Source organism: Melopsittacus undulatus, chromosome 2 (genome assembly GCF_012275295.1).
Source record: "Melopsittacus undulatus isolate bMelUnd1 chromosome 2, bMelUnd1.mat.Z, whole genome shotgun sequence".
Lineage (NCBI taxonomy): Eukaryota > Metazoa > Chordata > Aves > Psittaciformes > Psittaculidae > Melopsittacus > Melopsittacus undulatus.
This window is the reverse complement of record NC_047528.1, coordinates 79,275,412-79,301,076: the sequence shown is the minus strand read 5'-3', so window position 1 is coordinate 79,301,076 and position 25,665 is coordinate 79,275,412. Positions and strand designations below refer to the sequence as shown.

General features: G+C 39.6%; 2 protein-coding genes across 3 annotated transcripts in view; both read right to left on the bottom strand.

Moving 5' to 3' along the window:
• Window positions 1-778, bottom strand: part of SMS (spermine synthase) — a 46,693-nt gene extending 45,915 nt beyond the window's left edge. Inside the window, exon 1 of the mRNA XM_005151481.4 lies at window positions 611-778. Coding sequence (XP_005151538.2) covers window positions 611-659 — 49 coding nt within the window. The 5' untranslated portion in view covers window positions 660-778. The remainder of the gene's footprint in view (window positions 1-610) is intronic.
• Window positions 779-15,726: 14,948 nt separating this feature from the next.
• MBTPS2 (membrane bound transcription factor peptidase, site 2) overlaps window positions 15,727-25,665 on the bottom strand; it is a 44,508-nt gene continuing 34,569 nt past the window's right edge. Inside the window, exon 10 of one of the 2 annotated variants that reach the window (XM_031051051.2) lies at window positions 15,727-15,902. In XM_031051051.2, the coding sequence (XP_030906911.1) occupies window positions 15,898-15,902 (5 nt within the window). In that variant the 3' untranslated portion in view covers window positions 15,727-15,897. Of the gene's footprint in view, window positions 15,903-21,268; window positions 22,132-25,665 lie in introns of those variants that run through there. The other variant, XM_031051050.2, reaches the window with a different exon arrangement.

Here is a 25,665-nt window from a genome sequence, read left to right as displayed (position 1 = left end):
TCAACACCCCGTCCTGAAGGGCGCTGCCAGGGCTGCACTACCCGGAGGGCCGAGCCAAGGCGGGCTGCCTTATCGGGGACCCCCGGCCCGACCACTCGGAAATGGCCAGGCCCTCTCCCTCCCCTCGGGCCCACGGCGCGGCACCTCCACCAGCCCGCTCACCCTGCCGCCGCCGTGAAAACCCGCCCTGACCACCGGCCGGTCTCCGCCGCAGCGATCAGCCGGGGCGGGGACACCTGCACGGCCGCTTGACCCCAGGCCTGGCTGCCCCCAGCGTGGGGCTGCGGCACGGCGGACATGGGGCAGGAGGCCGCAGCGGGCCGCACGCCTGCCCAGGGCGGGTGCGGCGGCATGGCGGCCTCTGGGAGCCCGGGGGGGCACCTGCCCGCCGGCGGAAGAGGACACTGAGGGGACAGCAGAGCACACAGCTGGGTAGCGGCGCCAGAGGAAGGCCCAGGGGAGGGGGCGCCCGCACGGGGCCTGGCGGGCGGGCAGGCAGCCGCGCCGCTTCCTCGACGGTGGCGAGGTGGGACACACCGCCGAGAGGTCGGGGGGTAAAAGAGACATGCCCCCCCCTCCCTGCCCGCTCTGTCTGCTCCGCGACGGTTACCTGTGGCGCCGAGCAGGAAGTCCAGGGTGCTGTGCCGCGCTGCTGCCATAGTGAGGTACAGCCCTGTGCCATGCCTGGAGGAGGCGGCAGCGGCGGCAACGCGGGCAGTGCGGCGGAGGAGCCTATATGCGCGCGGGGGCTGCAGCGGCGCCGCACGGGGGTGGGCGAGCGCCGCGAGGGGCGGGGACCCAGCCGGCGGGGCGGGGCAATGGCGGTGGGGGCGGAGGGGCAGTGGCCGGAGGGGCAGCGCGGCCGTTGGCGGCCTGGTTGTCCAGCGGGAGGGGAGTTTAGCGAGGCAGGAGTGAGGCAGAACGGGAGCCGTGCGGGCGCTGTTGGCGTGTTTGGTACCGCTATTCGGTGCTGGTCTGGTGCGCTGGGCTCCGGAGCGCCGCCGCTGCGGTACTTCAGTTCCTCCCCCCCCCGCCGCGATGAATGCGGTGGTCAGTACCCGCGCCGCAAACTCCCGCCTCAGGCCTCCGGCATGGGGCTGGTGTGTACGTCCCGAAAACACGCTGCAGAGCCCAAATGTTCGTTAAGAGTCAGCTCACACCCGCGCTCCCCGGGGGAAATCCCGCGCCAGCGCTGAGGGCACGGGTCGGCTTCCCCCAACAATGATGGCCTCGGCCCAGAGCTGCTCCTCGCCACAAGCTGCCCTTGCTGGGCAGGGCGGGTGCTCTCCTCCCGCGGCAGCAGAGAGAGCAGAGAATCACCAGAGAACCTTCAAAGCCTTTTGTCTGAAGTAATATTCATCTTGTGTAAGGGATAACTGTAAAGCAACGTGCAAAAGCCACGAGTGACTTCAGCCACGTGTCGTTACAAACCCAGAGAAACACCATCTAGAAATGGTTAATGATAGGACTGATGTTTAACTTCATCGGTTGCTACACATTTTGCCAGCTCTTGGTCTGTTTAATTACTTTGCAGAGTTGAGATCACATTTTCACAATACTATGGCACGAGTGATTTCATGTGATCCCACATGAAGAGGCTTACAAGTAACCACTGTACAATCTAACGTGCTACCATGATCATTTCTGTAGGTTGCAATAATGTTTTTCAGTGCAAGGTTACAATACTAGTTTTGAGCAGTACAGTTCCACAAGTGCATCCTGAGCAAAGCAAAAGCATTCACTGGAAGTGTGCATCAAAAGCGACACAAACATATGTGGGTCTGTAATAACTACATTTTCATCATCTGGTGTTCATCTGGCACAGCCTATCCATAAGAAGCTCATTTTTTTTTATGATTAATTACCTAAAATATAGGGCTTTGCAGATTCCCATGAACATCTTTGATCTGATCCTGGATGTTGCAGGGATTGCATGATCCTGTTTGGGTGGCTTTGTTATCATTATGCTTTTTCTTAGTGCCATGGCTTTGGTTGTTTTTTGTAGTTTTTTTTTGTTTGGGGTTTTTTTAACCAAAATCAATACTTCCTTGCTGCTCTCTCTGATCTCTGCTGTTTTTTTTTTTCAGACACGCAGGTGCCACAAGATAGCAAGGAAAATCCCTGTACTTTATGATCTCTTACATCTCTCACCTTTGCTTGTGGCAGCTGCAGTTGTTTCAGTTACCTCATTACATAAAGCAATTTAATTGATTGGTTTTTGCCATCTTAAACTTCAATGGCAGCGAGGAACTAACCAATGCTTTTTGTTCAGTTCAGCCTATTACATTATTTTTCCATTGTGGAATAGTTGGAAGAAGGTAATAGTGATGTTGTCACCTAAGTACCTTCTTATGTATTTGTTCATGTGTGCCAGATGCCTAAATTATGCCCTTATATACACATGAGAAGCTTTGCTGGGATTATAGGGAAAAAAAAAAAGCACACCAATTTGTCACACACACCTCTTCCTAGCATTAATTTTGCTGTTTAAGACTGATCATTCTGAACTGGGGCACTTGAAGAGGGGTGGAACATCATCTTTTTAATTAAATTTGCTATGGGAAAAAAGAGAACAGTTGTCTTACCATGTCCTTTTTTATATGGATGGGGATTTTATGGATTAGAAGTGGACTTTAACTGAAAAGCTGAAAAGACTAATGAATTATTTCAGAGAACAGTGTAAAATATTTCTTAAACTTTGACTTAAAGGGTAGTAACTAGCCATAAATGGCTTTCACAGCTGTTCATCAGGTCAGGTGGAGCTCGGAAGGCTGGCAAAACAGCATGAACATAGTCTAAAAAAGAATATGGGTGGAGGGGGTTCGTTTCAGAAATATCGGTAGAACTGTAGGAAAACATTCAACAAGGAAGAAGTCTGCAATATCAACATGAAGGAGTGAAAGGGGACAGTAAATTCCATATAGGCTTATGGATCAGCATAATAACAAAGCCTGCAGAATTTAGGCCTCTGTGTGAAGGATCCATCGCTGAGAAAGGACCTAACAGACTTTCTCTTCCACTTCTTTGGCACGACTACCCCGTGCACGCTACTTAACTAGGTTATGCCTGGGATATTTTTGGGAATCTTCCTGTTAGAAAATTACACTGAATGGAATTTAAAGAAGAGCAATTAAAATAATTAAAGAGATGGAGGGATTAATTTACGAGATGAGATCAAAAGATCTGGAATATTAAAACAAGTTTCACAAGTGCTGTGGAGTTTGGATGACATCATATTGTTAAGATTAGCACAGGCTATATGGAAAGAGTTTATTAGTGTAAGATTACATGCATATTTTGAAACCAGTAGAGTCTGCAACAGTGGGTGCAACAGGGAAAAAAAGGGTTGAGACACCAATGTTTGCAGAGCTGTGGAAAGTTCTGGGCTGAAAAGTGAGGGCAGAGGCCCTACCCTCTACAGGTAGATTGGACAGATTAGATAAAAAAAGACAGGCTGATGGGAACAATATTGCATTGGAAAATAGTTGGGAAAAAGGCCTTGGATGGTGTGCAGTAACTTGCAGTAGAGGTGCGTTTCAGCCTGCATCACCTCTGTTCTCCATGTAAGACCACTGTGAGCTGAAGTACCAAGTGTTTCGAGTCTCAAGGTTTTTTAAACAGAGCGCAATAGCACTTCTAACCATAGCCTCCCTCAGTTCATTAACTTTGTGTCTTTCTGGGGCCTACCTGGGATGCACTAAGATTGCTTGACTTTAGCAGACTTTTTTCCTCCTGAATGGTTAAACAAGTTTTTGAAGTAATGACACATTTGAGGCAGGAGTTCACAAAGGTTGTGTTAGCACTTTTTCAGGAATACCTGTGTATCTCATGGCTTTGTCACTTATGAATAATGTGGCCATTCACAATGTTAATTAAAACCTTGAAATAAAATATACCTATGTCAAATACACATATACAGAGAGGTTCTCTACCCACACCTGATTCTCTACATTCAGATTACTGCAAACATAATCAATTTATGCTAAGCAGAGGCATTTATACAGTACAACTAAATAAGCAGCTTAACGTGTGCAAACTTGTAAGCCCTTGCTAATGTGACTTCTAGAAGATAGTACCAAAATGGTAAAAGCAGGAGCTGCAAACAAAAGAGGACCAGAGCATGGTGCAAAAAATTACCTGGATGAAATTTTTTGGAGCATGTGGTACCACAATTATGACCAAAGGTGAAGCTCATCGTTTTGCAAAACAGTGTTATCTTACTATACAATACAGAGTAATGTTTTCTAGAGGTTAGCATCTGTTTAATACAAGTAAGAAAAACTGAAACTCAATATTCAAATGAATTTACTTCTTTCATTCTTATTTCTAATTTTATGTCTGAGCATGTTACTGTTTACTAAAACAAATACAATTTATCTCCCCCTTCTTGGATGCTCACAATCAAATATGTAGGCTTGCTTGGGCATTGCTCTGGAAAATTAAAAAAATAACAGATAGCAAAATGTCTCTCTCAAATTAAATTTAGGCAGTGTGGTGTCTACATCTTATTGGAAACCATGAAAAAATCTCAAAGTTTGAAAAGAAGCCTATTGCATTGAATAAGGAAGCACATTCAAGTACACTGCAAGATGACTAAAGATTTCATTTTTTTTTGAAGTTCTGCAAAAAGGGACCCTGGAGAGTCAAATTATATCATAGTATGTAAGACTTCTCACAGAACAAGTGAACAATTTCAGGAAGTTTTAGCAAACTCAGATAAGAGTTAATTGCTTAAATAAGTTCTACCAGAAATTACAGCAGCTATTATACCCTCTGCTTTCTGGGAGCCCTCTGCTGGCTTTCAGCCAGAGTGCTGCATTTGAACCTTTAAGATGGGATTTCCTTTGATCCAAGTAGACTTCAGCCTGTCCCTTTTGGGCAGGCCAGAATTTTTTTACCAAAATTATTTACCAGAGAAGTGAATGATCCCATGGCCCAAGGTCTAGTGGGTCCAGGGGCCCCAGGATTCTGGTCACCCTGCATGCCTTGTTCGGGGACAGCCCTTGCATTAGCACATTCACTACTAATCAGGTTTGAAGCTTGACAGAAATCAGCAAGTTATTTTTATAACCTTGAGAAGTAGCCACGGAAACCACTGACAGACCACTCCTTATCTTTGTCTCCCCACCAGCACCCTCTAAGCTTAGTCTGGGGTGATACATCTAACCTGTACATTGTGTAGGAATTGGGGATTGGTTAGGGATTGTTTTCCCTAATTGCTAAAATGCCACAGGCCTGACAAAGTTTCATTCTATGTTTCTCTATAGATGTTTGACTATGCAACAGAATTTACCAGAATCCCAATTAATATTTCCTCCTCCCCAAACCAAATATAAGGAAAGGTTAGATGAACAGAGCTTCTCCACCCCAACCACAGTTCTGCCTGTGAACCCATCACATGATGCAGCAAAACAGGGCCAAGTTTTGCCTTAATATCTGTGTCATCTCAGAACAATTACACCCTATAAGCAATCCCTTTTGGTGTTTGAAAATAGCCCTAAGAGACTTCTTTTATAACTTCTATCATATGACCTCCCCCACCCTCTCTTCATCCCCAGTCATCATCTGATCCCATGGGCAGCTCATCAGGTGATTCCAGTCCCACATCAGATGATCATTATCTTGAATATCAACCAAAGGGCTTGCCTGGTTTGTCCACCTTCTTTATCATGTTTATCATGTAGCCTGGATATACCTCTTCAGACATTGGTAGGGCCTGCTAGTACTAGTCTTCCTTTATGAGCTAAGCTATAGGTTACATTTGATACTGCATCAGCTTGTTGGAATATCATAACCACTCCTAAGTGGTGACTTGCTTACAGACCCAGCTACAGGACAGGACCTGTAGTTCACGATCAAAAGAACATAACAGAAAAAATTGGATTCTGATGCCTTGTTTCTTTGCATACAAAGCAGAAAGATGGCAATCTCAGATGAGGTCTGGGGTCATAGTCAGGGGGTGGCTATGTGCTATATGATTGGGACTTTAGGTAGCCTTCTCATCACTTCCATCAGCAATAGAATAAAGTCATTTTGCTGTTACCATAATCTAGGTTTTTTTTCTGTTCTGTCTTCTGTTTCCTAATAATTACAATCACAACTCTAGTAATGCACAGCTTTTCCCAATCCAGTCAAATAACATTTTTTCTATCAATCAATCATTTCCAATGTTATGCAAATGACTTCAGGAAGAGCTTAGCCCCTGGATATTAAAAAGAAAATACATTGAACAGGTAAATCCCTTGTGGTTTTCATCACAGCATTCTGTATCCACTGGACAGCATTCTCCTTTCTTTTGACCAATAGTAGCAGTCACAGTTGTAAAAATTAATGTAAAAATTAAATCAGACCAGTTAAATCTCTAAAAAAAAAAACAACCAAAAAAAACCACCCCAAAGTGGTCAGGGAGAGAGGATTTCTTTTTATACTTTTTAAAATTCTGTGAATTATGGGAAATTATACATGTGTTGATAATAGTGTCACATAGCACGAAGGAAATGCTGTTCTTTGCAATCAAACTGTTTTTAGGGAGGAAGGGAGGGAAGTCGTGCGCAAGGAGAATGGGTGGTAAATTGATTAAAACTAGGATTATTAATTCATCCAGGCAGCATGAGGAGGCAGTAAAATAGGTGACCAAAAGAGAGACAGTGTAAAAAAGGTGGTGGAAAAGATGTTTTACCTGAAGTAGAGACAAATGATACTTACCTTTGTATACATGTTCTACAGTACTATTTCTTATACTGTTGTTCCTTTAAGTTATCTTTTCTAACTCCTTTTTGAGTGATGATGCTTCAATGTACGCTCTGTGAGAAATGCTGGTAAATGATAATGTGACTATTTTTTTCTTTTATCATATCTGTATTTATGCACTAGATTCAGGGCTTGTTATGTGAAATGCTGTTGGTATCAAAACCAAAGACAGACTTACTGCTAACTTCAAGGGAGCCAGAATTCTGTCTGATCCGCTGCAGACCAGATTTGACTAATACTCTTTGTTACATGGTCATTTGACTTTCCAAGCAGACTTGTATGTAGCTGCATTCAAAATGTAAAATCAGGGAAAACGAACAAAATGCTTATATACATGACAATAAATCATACTAGCTACAATTAACTCATAAATATGCTGTTGAACTGTATAAGGGGTATTAGTTTATGTTCATTATATCACCTTTTTTGTTACAAGATGAGATACTACCATCTTGTCTGTCATGAGTGAACTTTCTGGTTGCAAGTGCAATACAAATTCCAAGTAAAAAGATGGTCTCTTCCTCAAAGGGATTTCCAGATTAAATAAAGGTGCCAGTCTAAAAGGCCAAAGTGTCAGTGCAGAACAGCTGTTCCACATCAGCTTTTGTGTGTGTCCTGTGCATGAAGCTTGTCTCATCTAATTTCAGATGTCGACAATCCAGAGGCCAGTATTTGATCTGGTTGTCTTGACTGCACTCACAACCAGCAGAGAGCCATTTTTAAGATGCTATTCATCTCATCCTGCAGTAGATGTCTAAAACAGATCAGCTAAAATGTGCTCTATCTGTTGACTATGAACTGTTCAGGTGAATTCCACATCTACGGAGCACTTTGCACATATTAAATTAATTTCCTTCTATTCAGAGGTACCCTCAACATGAAACAAGATTTGCCATGTGGGCAGTTGGAGCCATGATTACTTTTTAAAAGTTTTCTCCTTAGCAGAAACTTTTGCACAAACTTCTCCATTCATTTTCCATTGTAAATAAGAAAGAACGTGTGCTTAGGAAAGAGATATGAGTTTTCCAAGGGGAAAAACAATACAGTAAGATAATACTGATCAACTCAGTAGACCATGATTTCATTTTATTGGCTGCCAGACTATTTTTGAGTTTATTAAGGCATCACAGAAAAAAGTTGGAAGGACTATGTGGTTATTCACAGGCAGTTACTCTAAGAAGCTGTCAGGTAACATCTAATTATACATCTGTGGTTTTAAATGCCAGCTAATTAAATATAAATGTAGGGTCAAGAATGGAATAGAGTGATTGATCTATAGCTCACCTAAATACTTTCACAATTAGAGCTATAACGAATGGACCAAACTTGGATAAACAGACAAAAATATAGCTAATGCTTCAAAGCTTATATAAAAATACTAACCATATTAATAAGGTAAAATACTACTGTATTGTAGTCTGATAGCACAACTTCACCAGAACCCAATAAAGTAATAGCTGGCACTAATTACAGCAAAGTGACTCTTGGAATTGACATAAAAAATTTCAGTCTAAACCAGCCAGTTGTAAATATCCAAATACTTACATGTTACTGCAGCCCAGAGGTTTGTCAAATAACGTATGCTTGATTGTGGAGTTTGGTCCTCACTGGTGTCAGCTCAGTCTTTACTAAAATGTGTCAGCTAATACTTCAAGAGAAATTAATGTCTTCTAATTAAAGCAGTAGGTTGTGAGTCAAGAGATCAGTGTTTTACTTCTTAAACTGCTACTGATTATTCTACCTCCGATAAATTAGAACTACTGGAGTGGTGGTAACAGTACTTCCTTCTCTATTAGTTTATAAACCTATAAGGACAGAAATAGTTTCCGCTGTGATGTTTTTAAAACTACAAATTCAACAGGTAACTGTAATTTTCTTTTGTGAACAATGTATGTGATATTCAACATCAATTTTCCATAATTATTCTTTTTACTTGCCTTACATTAACTGAATAATTCCTCAAACAGTCTTTATTATATTCTTCAATTATTTAACCGTTAGGTTAAGAAATTATGGGGTTATTTTTAATTTTTCTTCATTACACTGATAATTTTGAACTGAAAGTATCTTTGATGAATACAAAATTATATGTGTAGCTATTGTTAATGATCAGGCAGCTGCTCAGAAGATAACAAGTAGCTTGATAAGAGGTTTTGGCTGTAACACTTATAGAATGACTACTGTTGCCAGCAAGATTAACCTAGAATACAAGAAAATCAGAAAATTCATCAGATAGGAATTCTTACCATGCAAATGCAACTTTTTTTCTTCTCAGCATCAATATTCTGGAAGGTTTTCTTCAAAGAGGTGAGAGGTGAAAATCTTGAGAGGCAAGATTTTCAGATTCTGAAAGGGATTTTGATAGAAAATGCAGCTACATTGTCCTGGTAACATCTGAGCACAGTTTTCAAAGGCAGGACTTTTAAGCACCATTTCTGGTTTGACTTTCAGGTTGAAAGTGGTGAGAGAAATGCAGCAAAATAATTTCTTCTCCAAAAATCACAACAACATTCATTTCCTCTGTCCAGACTAAATTAGAAGAAAAAGCTCCTCCCTTGATGAGAGTTATATCAAAGCATGGGCAATGAGGAATGGCAGTTGCTTTGATAAGCAAAGGTTTATTTGGCTGCGTAAAAGAAGGTTATTCATAAAGGGTTCTGTAATTTAAGGACTTAAAATATCTTATGTTATAACATGCAATTGTATTTTCTTTCTTAAAGCTTATTATTTCAGAGTCTTACTTCTGTGGAAACATTTTTTTTTAATTAAATCTTGGTAGAAAGATTGCAGTTATGACCTAAAGCAAATGCAGGGTAGTATAGCTTTGTCTGGCTTCTCTGCTTTCAGTGTTTTGCTGGAATTGTCACTATGCAGGGGTTCAGTTGTAAGAAGAAAGTATGTATTGTCATACCTTCAGGGCATTAAAAATCATGGCTAGGATTCTTCTCTGATCTAGGCAGTGATACAGTGTCATTGAGTTTGTACTCTGATGAATTCAAGAGCTGCTCTGTTCTGAGTGCTCACTTCCTCCTTACTTCTTTTTCTGTTTTGCCCTGTTTTCACATCTATTGTAGTCTACAATACTGTGTCTCATTATGTCAAATGAGCTCAGGTTGGTGTCTTGCCAATGCCAAAAGGCATTGACTCAAAAAGACCTATGAGAATGCTGAAATGAAACTTCTGAATTATATTTTCTTCTTGATTCCTGTTTTAAAGTATACACTATTGTATTTTTCTTCATCACATACTCAAACTAACACAGCCCCATGTAACAATAAACAATACTGAACTGCTAGCCTTTAACTTTTACTGTTTGCTTAGGAAGCGTGCAAGAGCTAATGCAAAAGCATATTAATTCATTCTATTACCAATGCACGATAAATAACAGATGTTGCAATAACAATGGCTCAGGAAGAGGCAAGATACATTTTCTCTGTGGCAGCCACTTTTGACTATGTCAAAAAAAGCCTTAAGACATAGCTTTAGCCAATAAGTCATGAAGGCTTCTTAGAACAAGATTATGCAGCTGCCCGACCCCATTCTTTCAGAAATCTTTTCCACAGATTTTATTACATTCTGATGTGGTTACACTATGCCACTGAGAGCCACTGACACAAGGATCCCAGGGATGTCCTTTGTGTTATGGGGAGTTATGTGCAGCCAGACTTACTGCAGAGCCTTTGCTGGCTCCAGCACTGTAAGCATAGAAGCTCTGCTTTCCCACACACTGTCCTGCATTGAAAACTATTCAGCTGGATTCAAAGAGCTGACCCTAAGAGATAAAAGCTTATCCTGTAATAAGCCAGACAGGAGTAATGATGTTGGAGCTCCTCATGCCTGTCTGAGCTGCAGAAACATTATTTGCTGCAGTGCTCTCTAATGGTATTGAAACCAGCTCCATAGGATGACACTGGGAGGACCTGCAGTAGAGTTGCAGGAGGAAGCTAAGAAGGTCCTATGAAGCATAGTAAGCACCTTACTCTGTAAGTATACAGCTTCCCTGAAAATATATTCTTGTCAGCATTCCTGCTGTTGGGTCCTTCCTTACAGTTATGAGACCACATGATTATGATTTTGCAGGGTAAACGTAAGGGATTCTTTTAAAAGTTTCTTAAATTTCTTGACAAGAAGAGCAAGTCTATTATTACTGTGTATATAAGACTGTTTTAACTACTGACCACTTGGCAATAAATTTGCTTTACTTTCAATGAGTTTCATTTCCCTATTGTTTTTCTTTCTCATTCATGGATAATATCAAACTAAAAATACTTATTTTTTCCCCATGTGTTTTTTTTTTCAAAAGAAAATTGTCATTTTGTGATGGGAAAGAGACCATAGTTTTCTGCTTGTAGGTAGTATTTCTAGTCAAATTGTATGTTGTCAGTAGCATTAGCTTTAGGCATGCTTCTGTTAGTGAGCCTCACTTCTACCTTTATAATAATTCGTGGAGCCTAAGAGATAGTGCATGTGTTATTGGCAGACTAGCCCTATTTGTATGACATACATCATGCATGGCATATTTCATTGCCTGGGTTTTATGCTGTGTGTCTGAAGGGTGACCACAAGTCATGCATTTACAGTATAAGCTTTTGTAGAACACAACTGTTCAGAGCTCTATGTACAAACTGTTTAGGAGTTAAGCGTCTGGTAAATGTTCTTGTCCACTCTTGGAATATTTCCCACTTCCAGTGTACTAGTGAAATGCACACAATTATTTCCAGATCAGTCTCTGGACTGCTTTTATCAATCCTAAAATCCAGCTGAATCAATGAAATTTTTTCTCTTCAGCTGGATTACTGTCAAGCCCACAATCACTTTCCCTGTGTGTCTTGAATGTTTAATCAGTAAGCACTGAGAGAAAATATTTAACTACAAACAAAAATCTATCATCGCTGCTATGTCATAAACACATAGGGAAATTCCTATTTAATTTTCTGAAATTGCTTGCTTACAGCACTAAATATGTGGGATTAAATTGGCTTCAAGAAAATGCAAACTGAGAAGCAATAAGATGCTTTTGGCCCCATGCTGCTTCTGTAGGCTTTGCAAAGATGCTATCATGCAGCATTTCAGTCATGGCAGGAATGAACTGGAAGTTGCTTGAGAAAAGGTGGTGGGTAGGTAAAAGGTTGCTATAAAACCTTAAACCACCCCTAAGGTCATATTGCTTGAAAACAGCTTGAAAGATGCTTGAAATAACAAATGTTAAAAGCAAGTAATGCAACTGTGGAATAAATACAAAAGTGCTGTCTAACAAGACAAGGAGATAAAAAGACAAAAAAGATGAGGTACCTCTGAATGAAAGAGAAGCAATGACTATCTGTATGGCCTTTCCTTAATCCTTACATCCCTTCTTCAGCTTCAAGTCCCAGTCACCTCTCACATTCCCCCTCTGAACATCCCATTGTCTCAGTTCCATTCTCTTTCTTCTGTGGGATCATCATTTAACATCTTCACTGACTGGAGGCCTCCTTCTTTAATGCTCTCCCAACTATCTCCCCTCTGACAGCTTGGTTTTCCATTTGCTGCATGTTACTCCAGCCCTGATTCTCTCTATAGCACTTTGATTCACCTTATGATCTTTCATTCATCTTATCATTATCTGTTATTTAGAAATCAGTGAAGCTTTTTCCATTCAAGCTGCACAGTCAATTGCCCAATCTGTTCAGAGTCAAGCACTGTATGTTCTCAGATCTTTTTCCTTTCCTCTTCTTTTTTAAGCCATACTGTTTGATACTAGTAATTTCCATCCCTTCCTGCTGTGAGTCCTTTGTATGATGTTCGTTCTATCAATTTCTGATTTCTCTGCTGTTTACAACCTCTTTCTCTTGCTCTGCCTACAATGTTGCTGACTTCTTGACTGAATTTGCTCTCAGAATGCAGACTGCTGTTTGGGTTTGCACTGTGCGACAGAGATCATGTTTAAGAGCTGGTATCTCTTTTTTAGAAACCAGTCTTTCCAGTACACACTACTTTCAAACCATCTTTGTATCAATACCTGGGGGCCCACCTTTCCAAAGTGAGTTACAGCCTCACATCACTGCACTCAGAAAAGGGAGTTTCTACCTTGAGAATTTGATTCAAATACTGAAAATAAAAGGGAGCAGCTACACACCAGCAGTGTTGCCCCTGCTTTACAGTGGCTGAGCTGCGATTTTAATTCAGAACTTGTAAAACCTATTCCAATTTATTAATCTTGGAAATACTGTGATTCAGACTGTCATCACCCTGGTCCTCCTAGAAGCCAAACCAAGCCTCGGCTGATGTGGAGATTTTCTCAGCTCCTGCACTAGTTACCAGGTGCCACAATTAGGGTGCTACCAATTCTGATGGCAGTTGTATTGCAGACTTTACTGTGAAGTGCAATCAACCAGCAGAAATTGGTTCAAGGGCACTAACCCAGGCTCTATTATTTCAGCTGTCCAGGAAACTAGTGTGATTGTATGTAACAACACGGTCAGTGCTCTTAGTGGCAACTGTCTTCAGTTTTCCCAACTTTTTTCCATTTTTTCTTTCAGTGAAAAGTACATCACAAACACGCAGAGGTATGAACACAAATGCTAATGTGTGGTAAGCAATGCTTCTGGTATGCAAGTTGGCTCATTTTAAAAGGCTTGATTTTCTGTTCTGTTGCATTGGAGAAGTAAATCCTTGAAAATGGAAATCTTAAAAATGTACCCAGACCTAGTAGTCACTTTCTAGAATCTTGGCCACATCTTTATAGATGCATTCAATGCTTATTCATTGTAAAAACCTCTTTTTTTTTCCTAAAACAGACTACCCTTCAGCATGAATCCAGGTTTTACACTAAAATCTTTAATGCCCTCAAGGGAGATAATGTATTACCAATGGATTGTATGAAAGTATATAAACTGGTATTTATAAGCTGCTAATAATCCTCAGCTTTCAAATAGATGCCACAGCTGCCAAACTGAACATAATTAAGTAGGGAGTCATAATTCCATAAACGGTCTTTCTCAGTCATATCACCACAGTCATTTCTGTTCATGAGATGTAACAAACAGAAAGGTTAACAAATATATTTGCTAATTAAGTCCTCAGCTAAATCAAAATTAAAACACAGATGCCTTCTTCTTCTTTTCCTTCCTCTGTGTAGGAATGGCTTGCTAAGAAATTGTCATATTTTTCAGTTAAATAATGTGGTTTTACTGACAAAACAAAGACAGCAGATACTAATAGTTCTGCAAAGTGGTTCTGCATTTGTTAGTGAGGGTGAAGTCAAGATGAGGAGGTGGGAGAGGTGCTGGGAAAGGCAGGAGGTAGGAGAAATACAGGTTGTGAATTCAGTGTCAAACTGGTAATGAATGTGGTAATCAGCTCTGACAGGGAAAATGTATTTCTAACTGGCTTTCCAAGCTTCAGTCTTGATCTTGGCAAACAGACAGAGAAAAGGCTAGTGAACAATCCTGTAGGCAAAACCATAACTATTTACAGCCTGAGCAGAGATGTGCATTGTGGAAGGTGGAAAGAGGCCATTTGAGGCCACACTTTTAACTGAGAATCCCTGTCTTTTAAGCATACATTTGGCTTATTTCTAAGTCTATCCTAGCAAGGTTGATTTCTAAACTACTATGCTCAATATTTTTAAGCATTATTTTCTATTTTTATGACTCCTTTTATTGTAATTCTTACTTTAAAAATAAGAGATTGACAATCTGATACCTAGATACATCATCATGTTTCAGTGATCTTAGTGAGACATGCATATGTAAGAAGTGCTATTCTGTTACTAGAATAAAATATTTTAAAATCTGGAGTGATTCAGACCAATACTTAAAATTTTTAGAACCTGTTCTAAAACAGTATTTAGAAGAATATGGTGTGCATGAATAAAGACCTTTCAAGTAAGTTAATCATCAGCCACAAAGCAGTGTTATTAATTCAAAGCTTTTTATTCATTAACGTGCTATGGACCAAAGAAAGAGAAGAAATAAGGCAGCATAATACTCATAGGTTTCAAGTTACTTATATAGTTTTTGTGGTGCCTATTTTATCCTGTTACACTCTATACACTGCCTGTCCAGGTGCTCTGAACAATCCTATTTATTAATACATTCCTTCTTCAACATGGCTGTGGAGCAAGCACGCTATACCTAGGCTGCATCCCTATGCTGCATATATAGTATGTTGGGTTATGTTAGGCAAGAAGCAGCCCTACAGAGTGATTGCTCCTCGGGTGGCTATCTGTCTGTGGTGGTATCTTTTTCTTTATGGACTGTGGAGAGAGGAAGAGATGACTATCCAAATGCCTACAGCAAGTGACTCAAGCTAGGTGGGGCTGAATTCCTGAATTCCTCCCCTTGCAGCAGCACCTAGTTCAATGGATGAGCAGCCCTGAAAGCTTGTTACAGTCCAAATCAGAGAAAACTTACAAATTCCATTTGATTGCTACATCCTGATGCTTCAAGACAAAATAACTTTTACAAGATGCACTATGTTTTACACCATACAAGTAAGGAAAAATTGCAAAATGCATTAACAAGGGAAACCTCTTGCTTCATTCTACAGATAAGGAACTGGGGCAAAGAAACTCTTTTCCTACCTTGGCAAATCCAGTTCTGTCACTGTTCTTTAGGCTATCTCACCTTATTCTGCTATTACTTTAACACTTGATATGCCACACCATATAGGGGCAGGATGTTTCCCACTTACACCAGAGTAGCCAGGTCTTGTCTGTGATGAAAGAGGATGGAAGAAAGGAGTCCTTTATATTTTCAAACTGATAACAACCTTATTACTCATGCATAATTTGGCTCTGCTTCCATGTGAATATCATATTCAGGGCTTACTGTATGGGCTGCATTTCATTTGAACCTACGATTTTCTGGTATCGGGTCTAACTGTGTCACTGCAGTATTTGATTTCATAGGACGGCATTCCAAAGCCTGGGATGCATCAGCAGAAATTTTTAATTTCAGATGCCCAACTGACATCTGTTGTAAGCTGTTCTTAAGACAGATGACTCTCTTTATGGCTGGAGAACAGCAAGCTTTTATCAGCAATAAGCCTGCCACAGTTTCTTGTCAATGATACATCAAGGTCAAACATTTGGAGCAGTTGAAGAGGAGACAGCCCATTTCAAAGCTCCTTTGTTCGTAAGCGCCCATGGCCAAAGCTGTAAGCTTCCTAGGCTGCAAAGAAAGTTAGATTTATGGAGTTTTAAACATGAAAAGGTATTTCAGCAAATGCTGTAGAAAAGCAGAACAGATATTCAAATATTAAAGCACTTTTATTCTTTAAAATAATATTTATCCCCCCTCCCCAGCTTAAAATTGACAGTATCTCTTTAACATTCCAATAATAAAACACCTCATTCTTACATGGTTTGTATGCAGCTGTAGAGGAAGTATCCCCACACCATCTGCTGCATGATATTAATGGCCCTGAAAACCAAACTCCTTATGCTGCAGAACAAATACAGCAAAGTTTATAAAAACCCCAACAATCAAAAGACACAATTTAGAACATTCCTGGAAACATCATGGATCTGTCCTGAAGATTGGAAGTAGGACCCAGTCAAGACTTGGTATTCAACCTATAGTGCTATATAAACACTCCGGTCAGCGGTTCACTAAACAGACATTGGATTGTATCCAGGCCATTTCCCATCTGCTGTATCCTGCTCCCACTCATGCACACAGCATTTTCAAAGACAGAACTAACCCCTGCTGTGTTTTCTGGGGTGCCTGATTTAAAACTTCCACACTGGGCTCAACTGCTTGACTGAGCCTCTCAGGTGAGAGGAATGGCATGTGTTACTGCCAGAGCCAGCATGGACATTGTGTGTGAGCCCTTCTGCTGTGGCAGTGCTGGGCATGGGCAGAGGAAGACTCCAAGGCTGTTTTGAGAAAAATCTAAGCTAGTTCTGGAGACTGCTTGACCCCACGGTAAGTAAAGTCCTAATTGTAGAGCTTAGCTTACTGAGCTCCACTGGCTTAAGCATCTCCTTAGGGATGTAAGTCCCTTTCTGAGACCAGCTGTAAGGTCACACAGGGAAGGTGCAGCACAGCTGGCTATCCATCCCTGTGATATCACCTCCTAGGTACATATGGAACTGCCAAACCACTTGTTTTCATTGCAAGCTCTGATTTATGCATCTGACAATGCCATTTAAGTTTCCTTTACTGCAGCTACAGCCTATATATTTCACAGCTTTCTACAGCCACTAAGAATCATTATTTTTATCTGAACTGATGATAACTCAGGTCAGCAGAAGTTAACCAAATACTTATCAAATCAGTGTATCTACAGAAACCCATGGCAGAAGAAAAGAGATTTATTTTGCATTTCAAAGTACCCTTTAGATCTAGATGATTGCCTTCTATTAAGGGGCATTTTTTCAAGTTATTTACTTATTTATAATTAATAATGTATTTTTTAAAACCTCACAACCATTCATTTTTCTATTCTTTATGCTATTTTACATCAGAGTATGATAAGTTTGTGTTCATGACTCCTTAATCAGCTACATTCACTATCTAGATTTTTTTTCCCTTGTTACTGTGATAAACTAAGCTTACCACCTGGACTCCTGGTTTGGCTGAAACCTTAACACCTTCATGTGCACTGCACAGCTATAATAGCTCATGCAAATAATCTGCCTTGCACTTGCATTTAACTTAGTATTGAGCATGAGAAATGAACTGGAGAATCACATATATGAGAACAGAGTGATTTATCACATTCAGTATCACATTTAATATCACTTTGTTAAATGATGCGATTTAATTTTTACACAATCATTCACACATGCTAAAAGTGACTAAGGAACCCTGTAAGTGAAAGCTGCAATGTTTTCTTTCACAATTGCTTTTGGCATTTTCATGTCAAGATAAAAAATAAAGGGTAAAAAAATAGTGCAGTTCCACGTTAGGTAAAGTCACAAGTGAAAAATAAGTGTCTGCACATTTATGAAAATGTACTGCTTGGTAACTATTACAGCAGTATTTTAACTTCTGGTTCACTTACATTTAGTTGCAGTTAAAGCAGTATGCAGAGGCAAGTTAGGTTAACTACTGAAGTGCTCTCCTTAGGAGTGACTTTCCATGGTTTGAAGATAAATCATGGAACAATAACCAGAGCCTTCATATATGACAAAATAATAACTTATCTGCACTGGTCCTGTAAATGAAACACCGAATTTCATCTAGTTGTGAAAAGCATACTATACAAGCTGTGTTTTGCCCATTTTTCCCTTCAGTGCTGCAGCACGTTGAGCTTTGCAAGCACCTCACAGAGAATTTCCAGGGAATTACTTCTATCATCTAATAAAGAGCAAACAGCCACAGTAGGGGAAAAAAAAAAGGAGTTTGTCGCTATAACCAGTTGTAAGGACCCAGGAATTCCTGGTTTATAATGCATGTTCATAATCTGGCTTTGTTGGTTTTGCAGCAATGATAGAGACACAGGTGGTTTGGCCTAGTTTCTGCTAGCTATTCAAATAGCTGCAGGAATGAAAACAAAGCCAACGGGCAAAACACTGTAAAAATGGATTGATTAGTTTTTCTTAGTAATTGCATCTGTGGAATCAACTTGTGCTGAAGGGGGAATGTGGAAACAGGGGGGAGGTTCTGACTTCACATCCAGACTAACTGAAAGTAAGATCAGGCCTGATCTTTAAACAGGGAGAGGGGCATGACTACAAGGCCCGAATGCCCTGAACTGCCATCTAGAAGTACAAGGTCTTATTGCCTCTCTGATCATACTACATTGGATGTTTCTACCCATGATGGAACATCGTTAGTTTTAATTGCAGGTCAGCTCTATAAATGTGTCAAGATAAAAACCAGATTTTGTAAATGAACAAACCACCTCTCTCCATCACGCTCCTTCCCTAATTTTGTCCCCTTTCTAACTGTCTCGCCATTTCTTTGCAAGGAGAAAAAGAACAATTCTACACAGCTGTGGCAGTTGGCCAAGATAATTACAGTCCCCTCACTTGGTGCCTCTTCATCGCTTCCTCAACATCTGGACACTGCTGCTACCACCACTCCACATCTAGACATAGATAGCGTTTTCCTTGAAAATAAGCCCTCCTTGTTCTTGCTGTAGGTAAGGCAGCAACACTCATTTCTGCTGCTTCCATACCTAAGGCCCAGTGCAGGAGGAGATTACATCTATTCTGCTAGCCTTTTATAAAACAGCCTGTATAGCACTATTATGCTCAGACAAGCTTAGATGTATTTTTATGTCAAATAAAACTCACTCGAAAAAGCCTCATACTCCACTTTAATTCTTAAGTCACAAAGAAAATAAGTGCAAGGAAAGGAGTCAGTCTGGCTTGATTTGTTGCCCATATATAAGCATCTGGTGTGATAGAAAATGCCCTCAGGTACCTTGCCTAATATCCAGCTGCTGGTCCATAATGTCTTTGATCTCCTATAGGGACTTACTCACATCTGCCAGCCCCATGTGCAGGTCTTAGAAACCCTAAGACCTAAACCAACATGAGATGAGTTTCAGAATGTTGTTCCAAGTCAGTTTATTAACTGAAGAACACCTCAAGATATCTCAGACCACACCAGATACTTATCTGGGTAACTGAATCAAATTCAGTAGGATTAGAGGAATTTACACTTTAAAAAAAGATATCTGGCAATACTTTAATAGAGATCCTCAGTGAGCTGTGAAAGAGAAAAAGATACAGAGACTTTTGTAATACAATAGCAAGTAGAAAGGATGTCATTTAACCAAAAAAAAAGGGGAGAAAAAAAGTATTTCTTTTTTGCTTGAAATATTTCTTTCAAGGGAAAGGAAAAGATGTACTACCATGTGTTTTCATGACTGTTAGAAGTGGCAGTAACATACTATGCAGCCACTACTATATCTGCAAAGAACTAAAAAGAGGTAGCTTTAATCAGAAATTTAGAGAGTAAGATACATAATTGCTTAAAACATCCAGTTCTATTTCAACAACACTGGAGCCTTAAACATCAAAGTAAACCCCAGGCCCACATCTGTCTGAGTGACTACTTAGACTTTATGAATGTTGTGGATTCTCCCAGCTTACCACTGTAAGATTAAAATCATACCTTAAATTGTGTTTCATTGGGTAGTTCACATCAAAAGCTCATAAAAATCTTAAATATTTAAGTGAGTTTAATGCATCTACTAAAGATGTTGAGTTTTTTTTTTTCCCCCAGCTTCCCGATTCAAACTGGTATGATCAGAGGAAGAATTATATTAAGCCTTCTTTATAACATTACCAGCAGTAAGATTCATAGATACGGAATTTCTCTTCAAATCTTATCCTGAAATTCTATTTGTGATTAAGGCAGCATCCCTCAAAATGCCATTTAGACATCCCTGATTTTAGTCTAGGCTACAGAACACACTGAATTGGAATAAGGGATAACATTTCCAAAATTAACCAAAAAGCCTCAGGACCCTCCTAGAAGCTTTAATGCTTCATTAAAAACAAGAACCAAAACTGAACCCCAAACTGTTGTCTGCCTTTAACATGAGTAAGAGGGGGAAAAAGGAAAAAAAAAAGTGCAATCTCATGCAAGTATGCAGAAAATTGCATCGCTGACTCTCTGGGAAATGCTGCCAATGTGTCTGATCTGTGCTTTGTGCCTTTTTCTCATGGTAATCTTTTATTTGGGAACAAAGCCATGCTTGCTGAAACAGCTCTGCTTGTATAAAATAACAGCATGTTCAATAAGCCACAAAGGACAATTTAGTTCTCAGCACAAATAACCTGGCTGACTCTAGATGAGCCTCCTAAAGGAACGGAGCAATAAAGCTTCATTCTCAAATGAAGCTAAACAACCTGGTTACACCATGCTAACACTGTGACAGGAAGCATTTGGATACCAAAGTAAACTCATATAGAATATGCGTATATAGTCAGAATATGTGTCCAGCTCTGGGCTGGCCTGTGTATACAAATCAAAGGTTGTTATACATAACATCAACTTAATATCATTCGAAGACCTGCCTTTCTAAGTTCTTCACACAGGGCTGGCCTTAAAACCCAGAGAGGTGGTTCCACTTATCTTGACTATGGTATCCCATGTCAAATATTCCACTACAAACCAAGCTAACAAAAGTCCATAGCTCTGTAAGAGAAGAATTACATAGGAACTAAGACCAGAGAAAGGCATTTGCTCCTCTAAAAAAGGCAGTCATTGTGTACCTCAGTCACATTAAAATGAACTTAGCCTAAAACGAACTTACTCCAGAGTAGTGCATAGGTGTCTGTCTGGATGTACTTCTACTGTAACTCAAACTATTACTGTGATAAACTGGTAAATAAGGGAAAGTAAACTGATAGTTATTATTAATTTGAGGGGGTAGTCAAATACTGAAAAGGATAATGGTACCTTGGGGTATCTTGTCAGTACCCAGAGAGAATATGAATTACACATGAAGGGTATAAGAATATTTGAGAGAATATAGTAATTTCCATGAATAAGGATTATATCACCCTTACCTTATTTTTAAAAACAGATTCAAGCACATTAACAATCAAACAATGAATTTATTTGCAGGACACATTTATCACACATCGAAAACAATACTTATTGTTTGGTTGATTAAATAGAGAAAAAAAACAAACAAAACCACAATACATTATTCAAAGTGTTCTATATATTCGTTAGCTGACATTTTCAAAATGAAGCTTTCTTTTTTTTTGTCTTTTTTTTCTTTAAAAAAAGCCCCAAACCCCAGCATCATGAACAATGCATAGTGGGAACAAAGGGTCTAGAAATCTAACATTCCACAGCTGTGAGTCAGTGAGAAAAATAAGGCTATGTAGAGGAAAAAAACACCACAGTGAATTTCAAAACAATACATATTCCACTGACAGGCTTCAGATAAGATCATCTAACCATATGAAATATAAAAGCAAAGTTATGTAGGGAAAAGAGGAATTTAAAATATTAACAAACAACTTGGGAAGGAAGAAACTAGATTATTTCTCCAGTGATGGCTTAGAAATAGCATCCAAACTTTAAAACTAATATCAAATAAAGGTCAATTACAGTATGGTGCTGTAAAAACCAACATGAACACGTTGAGGTGGGAAATATCAAAGTCCATTTTGCTAAATAAGCTACAACTACCCATACCACTTATTCAGCGCATACATATGACTGGAATGACAAAGTGTGACAAAAACCAAAAGTTTGACCACCAGTCACTGAATGATTCAGTGAAGGGCTGGAAAACATATTTGCATGCTCTGAGATGTTAATTACAAGTTCTTTTCACATTTCATGCCAATGTAAATGGAATGAATGGCACTGCAGTGTCATATCCTGCTCTTTGTTCCTGTCCTTTCACGCTGGGTCAGCACTGTGAAGGCTCCATAAAGCTGCTGTAAACAGGTTCTTCGATGCCCTTAGTCGCTGCCATCTGCTCTTCACATGATCGTAGTGGATGAGTCCAAGGAACAAGAAAGAGCACAAAATTGCTGTTTTCTGGCAGTCTCTAGTACAATGCTTCCCATATGCTGCATTAGTACAAGATATGTATTGCAGGTAACTCTGCCACATTAAATCTATAGGTACTGTTCAGAATCAAGAGAGTATAAAATAATTGCTAATGTTGGATCTTACCCGAGTTAGATTCAGCTTCCTTACTCACAAGGTCACAAGAACAAAGCTGAAGCAAGACTGGTTGTAGAAACTGGTCTGAATGCAGGTGTATAGAAGATATAAATAACTAATTCTAGAGTTTAATTTACACCTTTTTAAAGAAGCTGAATACAGATGATGCTACAAAAACCTTTATAACCTTTCTTCATCTGCCATAAATGATATCCAGATACAGATTACGATCATACAGAGAGAAGATATAGAATTTACTTAGAAAAAATATTTGCTACAGGTCATCCTTTGCCGTTGTATAAAATATATACAAAACTATTGGGAGTACTTGAATTGCTATGCTCTAAACTGAACAAAAAATATATCCTTATTTCAAGAAAGCTGAAATGCAGTGATTGGCATGGGGACATCTGTCCTGAAAATATTACTTTTCAGTATACTCTAACTAGCCTCACTCATCCCAGTTATCATTCAGAACAGCACAAACAGCAGCATTTAGAGAGTGATGAATTCTAAGGTTGACCTCTTTTAGTTGCCCTGGAAAATCTGTGTTTATTATACTTGTAGCTGAGGCCTCACAGAAAGCAAGAAACGTATTTTAATCACCAGCTGAAAAAAAACTCATGCAGTTGTGGTTACATTATGTCCATCACTTAATAAGTAAGTTAGAGCAGTTATGGGAGAAAAACATAGATGCCATTTTAAAATCCAAAGAAAGCCACGGAATTTATAGAGAGAAGGAAAAGAAAAAAAAACCTACACTGCACATTATAGAGGACTGCTGTTAAGTTATGCCTGAAAAAAGCAGCAATACAGACTGTGGCCCTGTACATACCTATTATATGCATCTGTGCATGTGTACACACGCATATACGCAAACACAGAATCATCATAGCTGAAAAAAATACTCAATACAGTTTTCTGTTTCATTCTAGATAAAAAGGATAATAAGTTAACAGACTTTCCACCATGGCTTATAAATTTGGGCTGACAAATCTGCAAGTTCACCTATACCTTTTCTAGTGAAGTCTCTTCATTTCACTTGTACAGAAGCAAGATGGTTTTAATTTCCTAAGTTAGCAAAGAGTGTGCAACATCCCACATGCTAAGAATTTTGCCATTTTCATCTCATATCATGCATTATCAAAACATGCTGCAGAAGTCTTTGCTGATATAAAAAAATCTCATAAAAAACAAGTCAGAACAATGGTTATAATCATGAAATTCTTCTGGCAATTTTCAAGTAAAAGCTACGTATAACAGTTCCCAATGTTAGACATTATTTTTTCCATCTGATACAGATTTAAAATGCATAGTACATACATAAATAGTAGTATCCATCCAATCTTTAAGAGTGTTCTGTTTTATACTCAGTCAATATGCCCTATAATTATATTGATGGATTCTGTATTAAAGAATACAGAATCTTTCTGAAGGGCTAATTACAATGAGATGGAAAGATTTCATTTTAATGAAATGCTTCCTTTCATTTTTTACAAAAACATAAGTAGAAGAAATATTGCAAATACTCCAAAGTAAAAATCCAACACACAAAAACCATTGTGTCCTTCTGTGTTCTCTCTTGCTAAACAAACAAGAACCCAGCAAAACTGCTCCCAGTAGCTGTATGTATGGTACATGCTTATCAGAATGTAATCCATATGTTAGGCTTATAGGAGAATGAAATGCATATACTAAGAAACTGTTTCTTCAGACTGGTCCAACTTAACTATTACCTTTGCCCAGAGGTAACCTAAAGTGTGCTGGGTCACCATTCATACCCAGTTTGTTTAAAGTCTTGATTCAAAGCACCTGTATATATGTAAATCAACCTTTATTTAGCAGAACTCCAGCACATGGAGAAATGGACTCGGGAATTTTTTCTAAACACTTCTAATACTCTCTCTCACACATAAGATAACCAGGGTCACTACAGTGTATTAGTGTGTTTTTCTAAAACCATGACCAATGTCTTCTCTGCCCTCTTTGACTATAAGGTGAAAACACAGACTGAAGTTCTACTTAGAACCGCGGCTTTCAGTGATTGTGTAAATTAAAATGGACTGGATTTAGTTCCTTTAATAAAACATCCTGTTTTGGTAGCACATTAAATAACCAGGACCAACCTGCCAGCCTCATTGTAGGAGATATGACTTCTATAAGTTAATTCAAAAACTTTGTTTTTTAAATCCCTTGCCTGCGTCTCCAGGTGGGGTTCTATGCCAAAGGATTCTCCTAAGCAGTTGTAGCCATCATGAATGAAGATATAAAGTATCAAATTTGAAATGTTTTTCACAGAATATTTTCAAAATCACCACAGATGCATTTGTGGTTGTTTTAGATAATAAGACAGCACTGATACATAAATAGTAGCCATTTTGACAAGTAAATACCCTGGCTTACTAAATTGCATTAAAACTCCTAAGTGCAAATTAATTTTGTGCACTGTAGACTGGACAAGACACCAAGACAGAGGAAAGTGGCCCAGAGCCATGGAAAAAAAAAGAGCTCAGGTCAGGAAACAGCCACTTAGGTGAGTAAGCAGGTTTTGGGAACATAGCCTCAGAGCTAGGTGATCCTATTTCTCCTGTCCATAGAGAGATGGCGGAGTGGTCCATCAGAACTGCTACCCTGAAACCCCTATGTGTTTCTAGGACTGATGATGAGTTAAACTTTCAGGGTCTCTCTGAAAGAAAGAGAAGCCCACTGGCAGTTTCTGACAGTTTGTGTTTCCTTTCTTGCACTTTGTGTGACTTTTAACAGTCCCCAAAGGGACTAACTCATGCTGGATTGGCTGCAGAATTTATTCTAACTGGGATTTGTGCTGACATGCCTGGGTTGAAATGGCTGGAAATGAGAGGCATGGGCCTGCCACCTCACAGAGGTGAACTTCAGGAGGACCACCTGTCCTGTGATAGCACTGGACAGGTAAGTAAAGTAACACAACAACAAACAAACAAACTTGCTCTCTCACTACTGCTTGCATCATCTTGAGAAAAGAACACATCTTCAGTGTGAAGGCTACTGTGCAAAAATACAATAGCACATCAGCAGGCAAATGCAAACATCATAGTTAGAATCCATGCTGTAGCACCAGGAACTGGGCTCAGCTCCACTTTCAGAATTATCCAAGCTTCTATCTCTGGTGGCAAGAGCATCTATGTAAGCTGGTCAGGAATGCTCCAGTACTCCCTGCAGGCCAGTATTCATGAGCTTAGCTTGCACTTCAGTTCCTGATGGAAAGGCCATTTCTGTAAAGAACTCTGAGCTGCACAAGGCAGAAGTTGCAGGATATTTTTTTCAGAATTTTCCTATTTCAAATATTTAGGCTCCCACACTA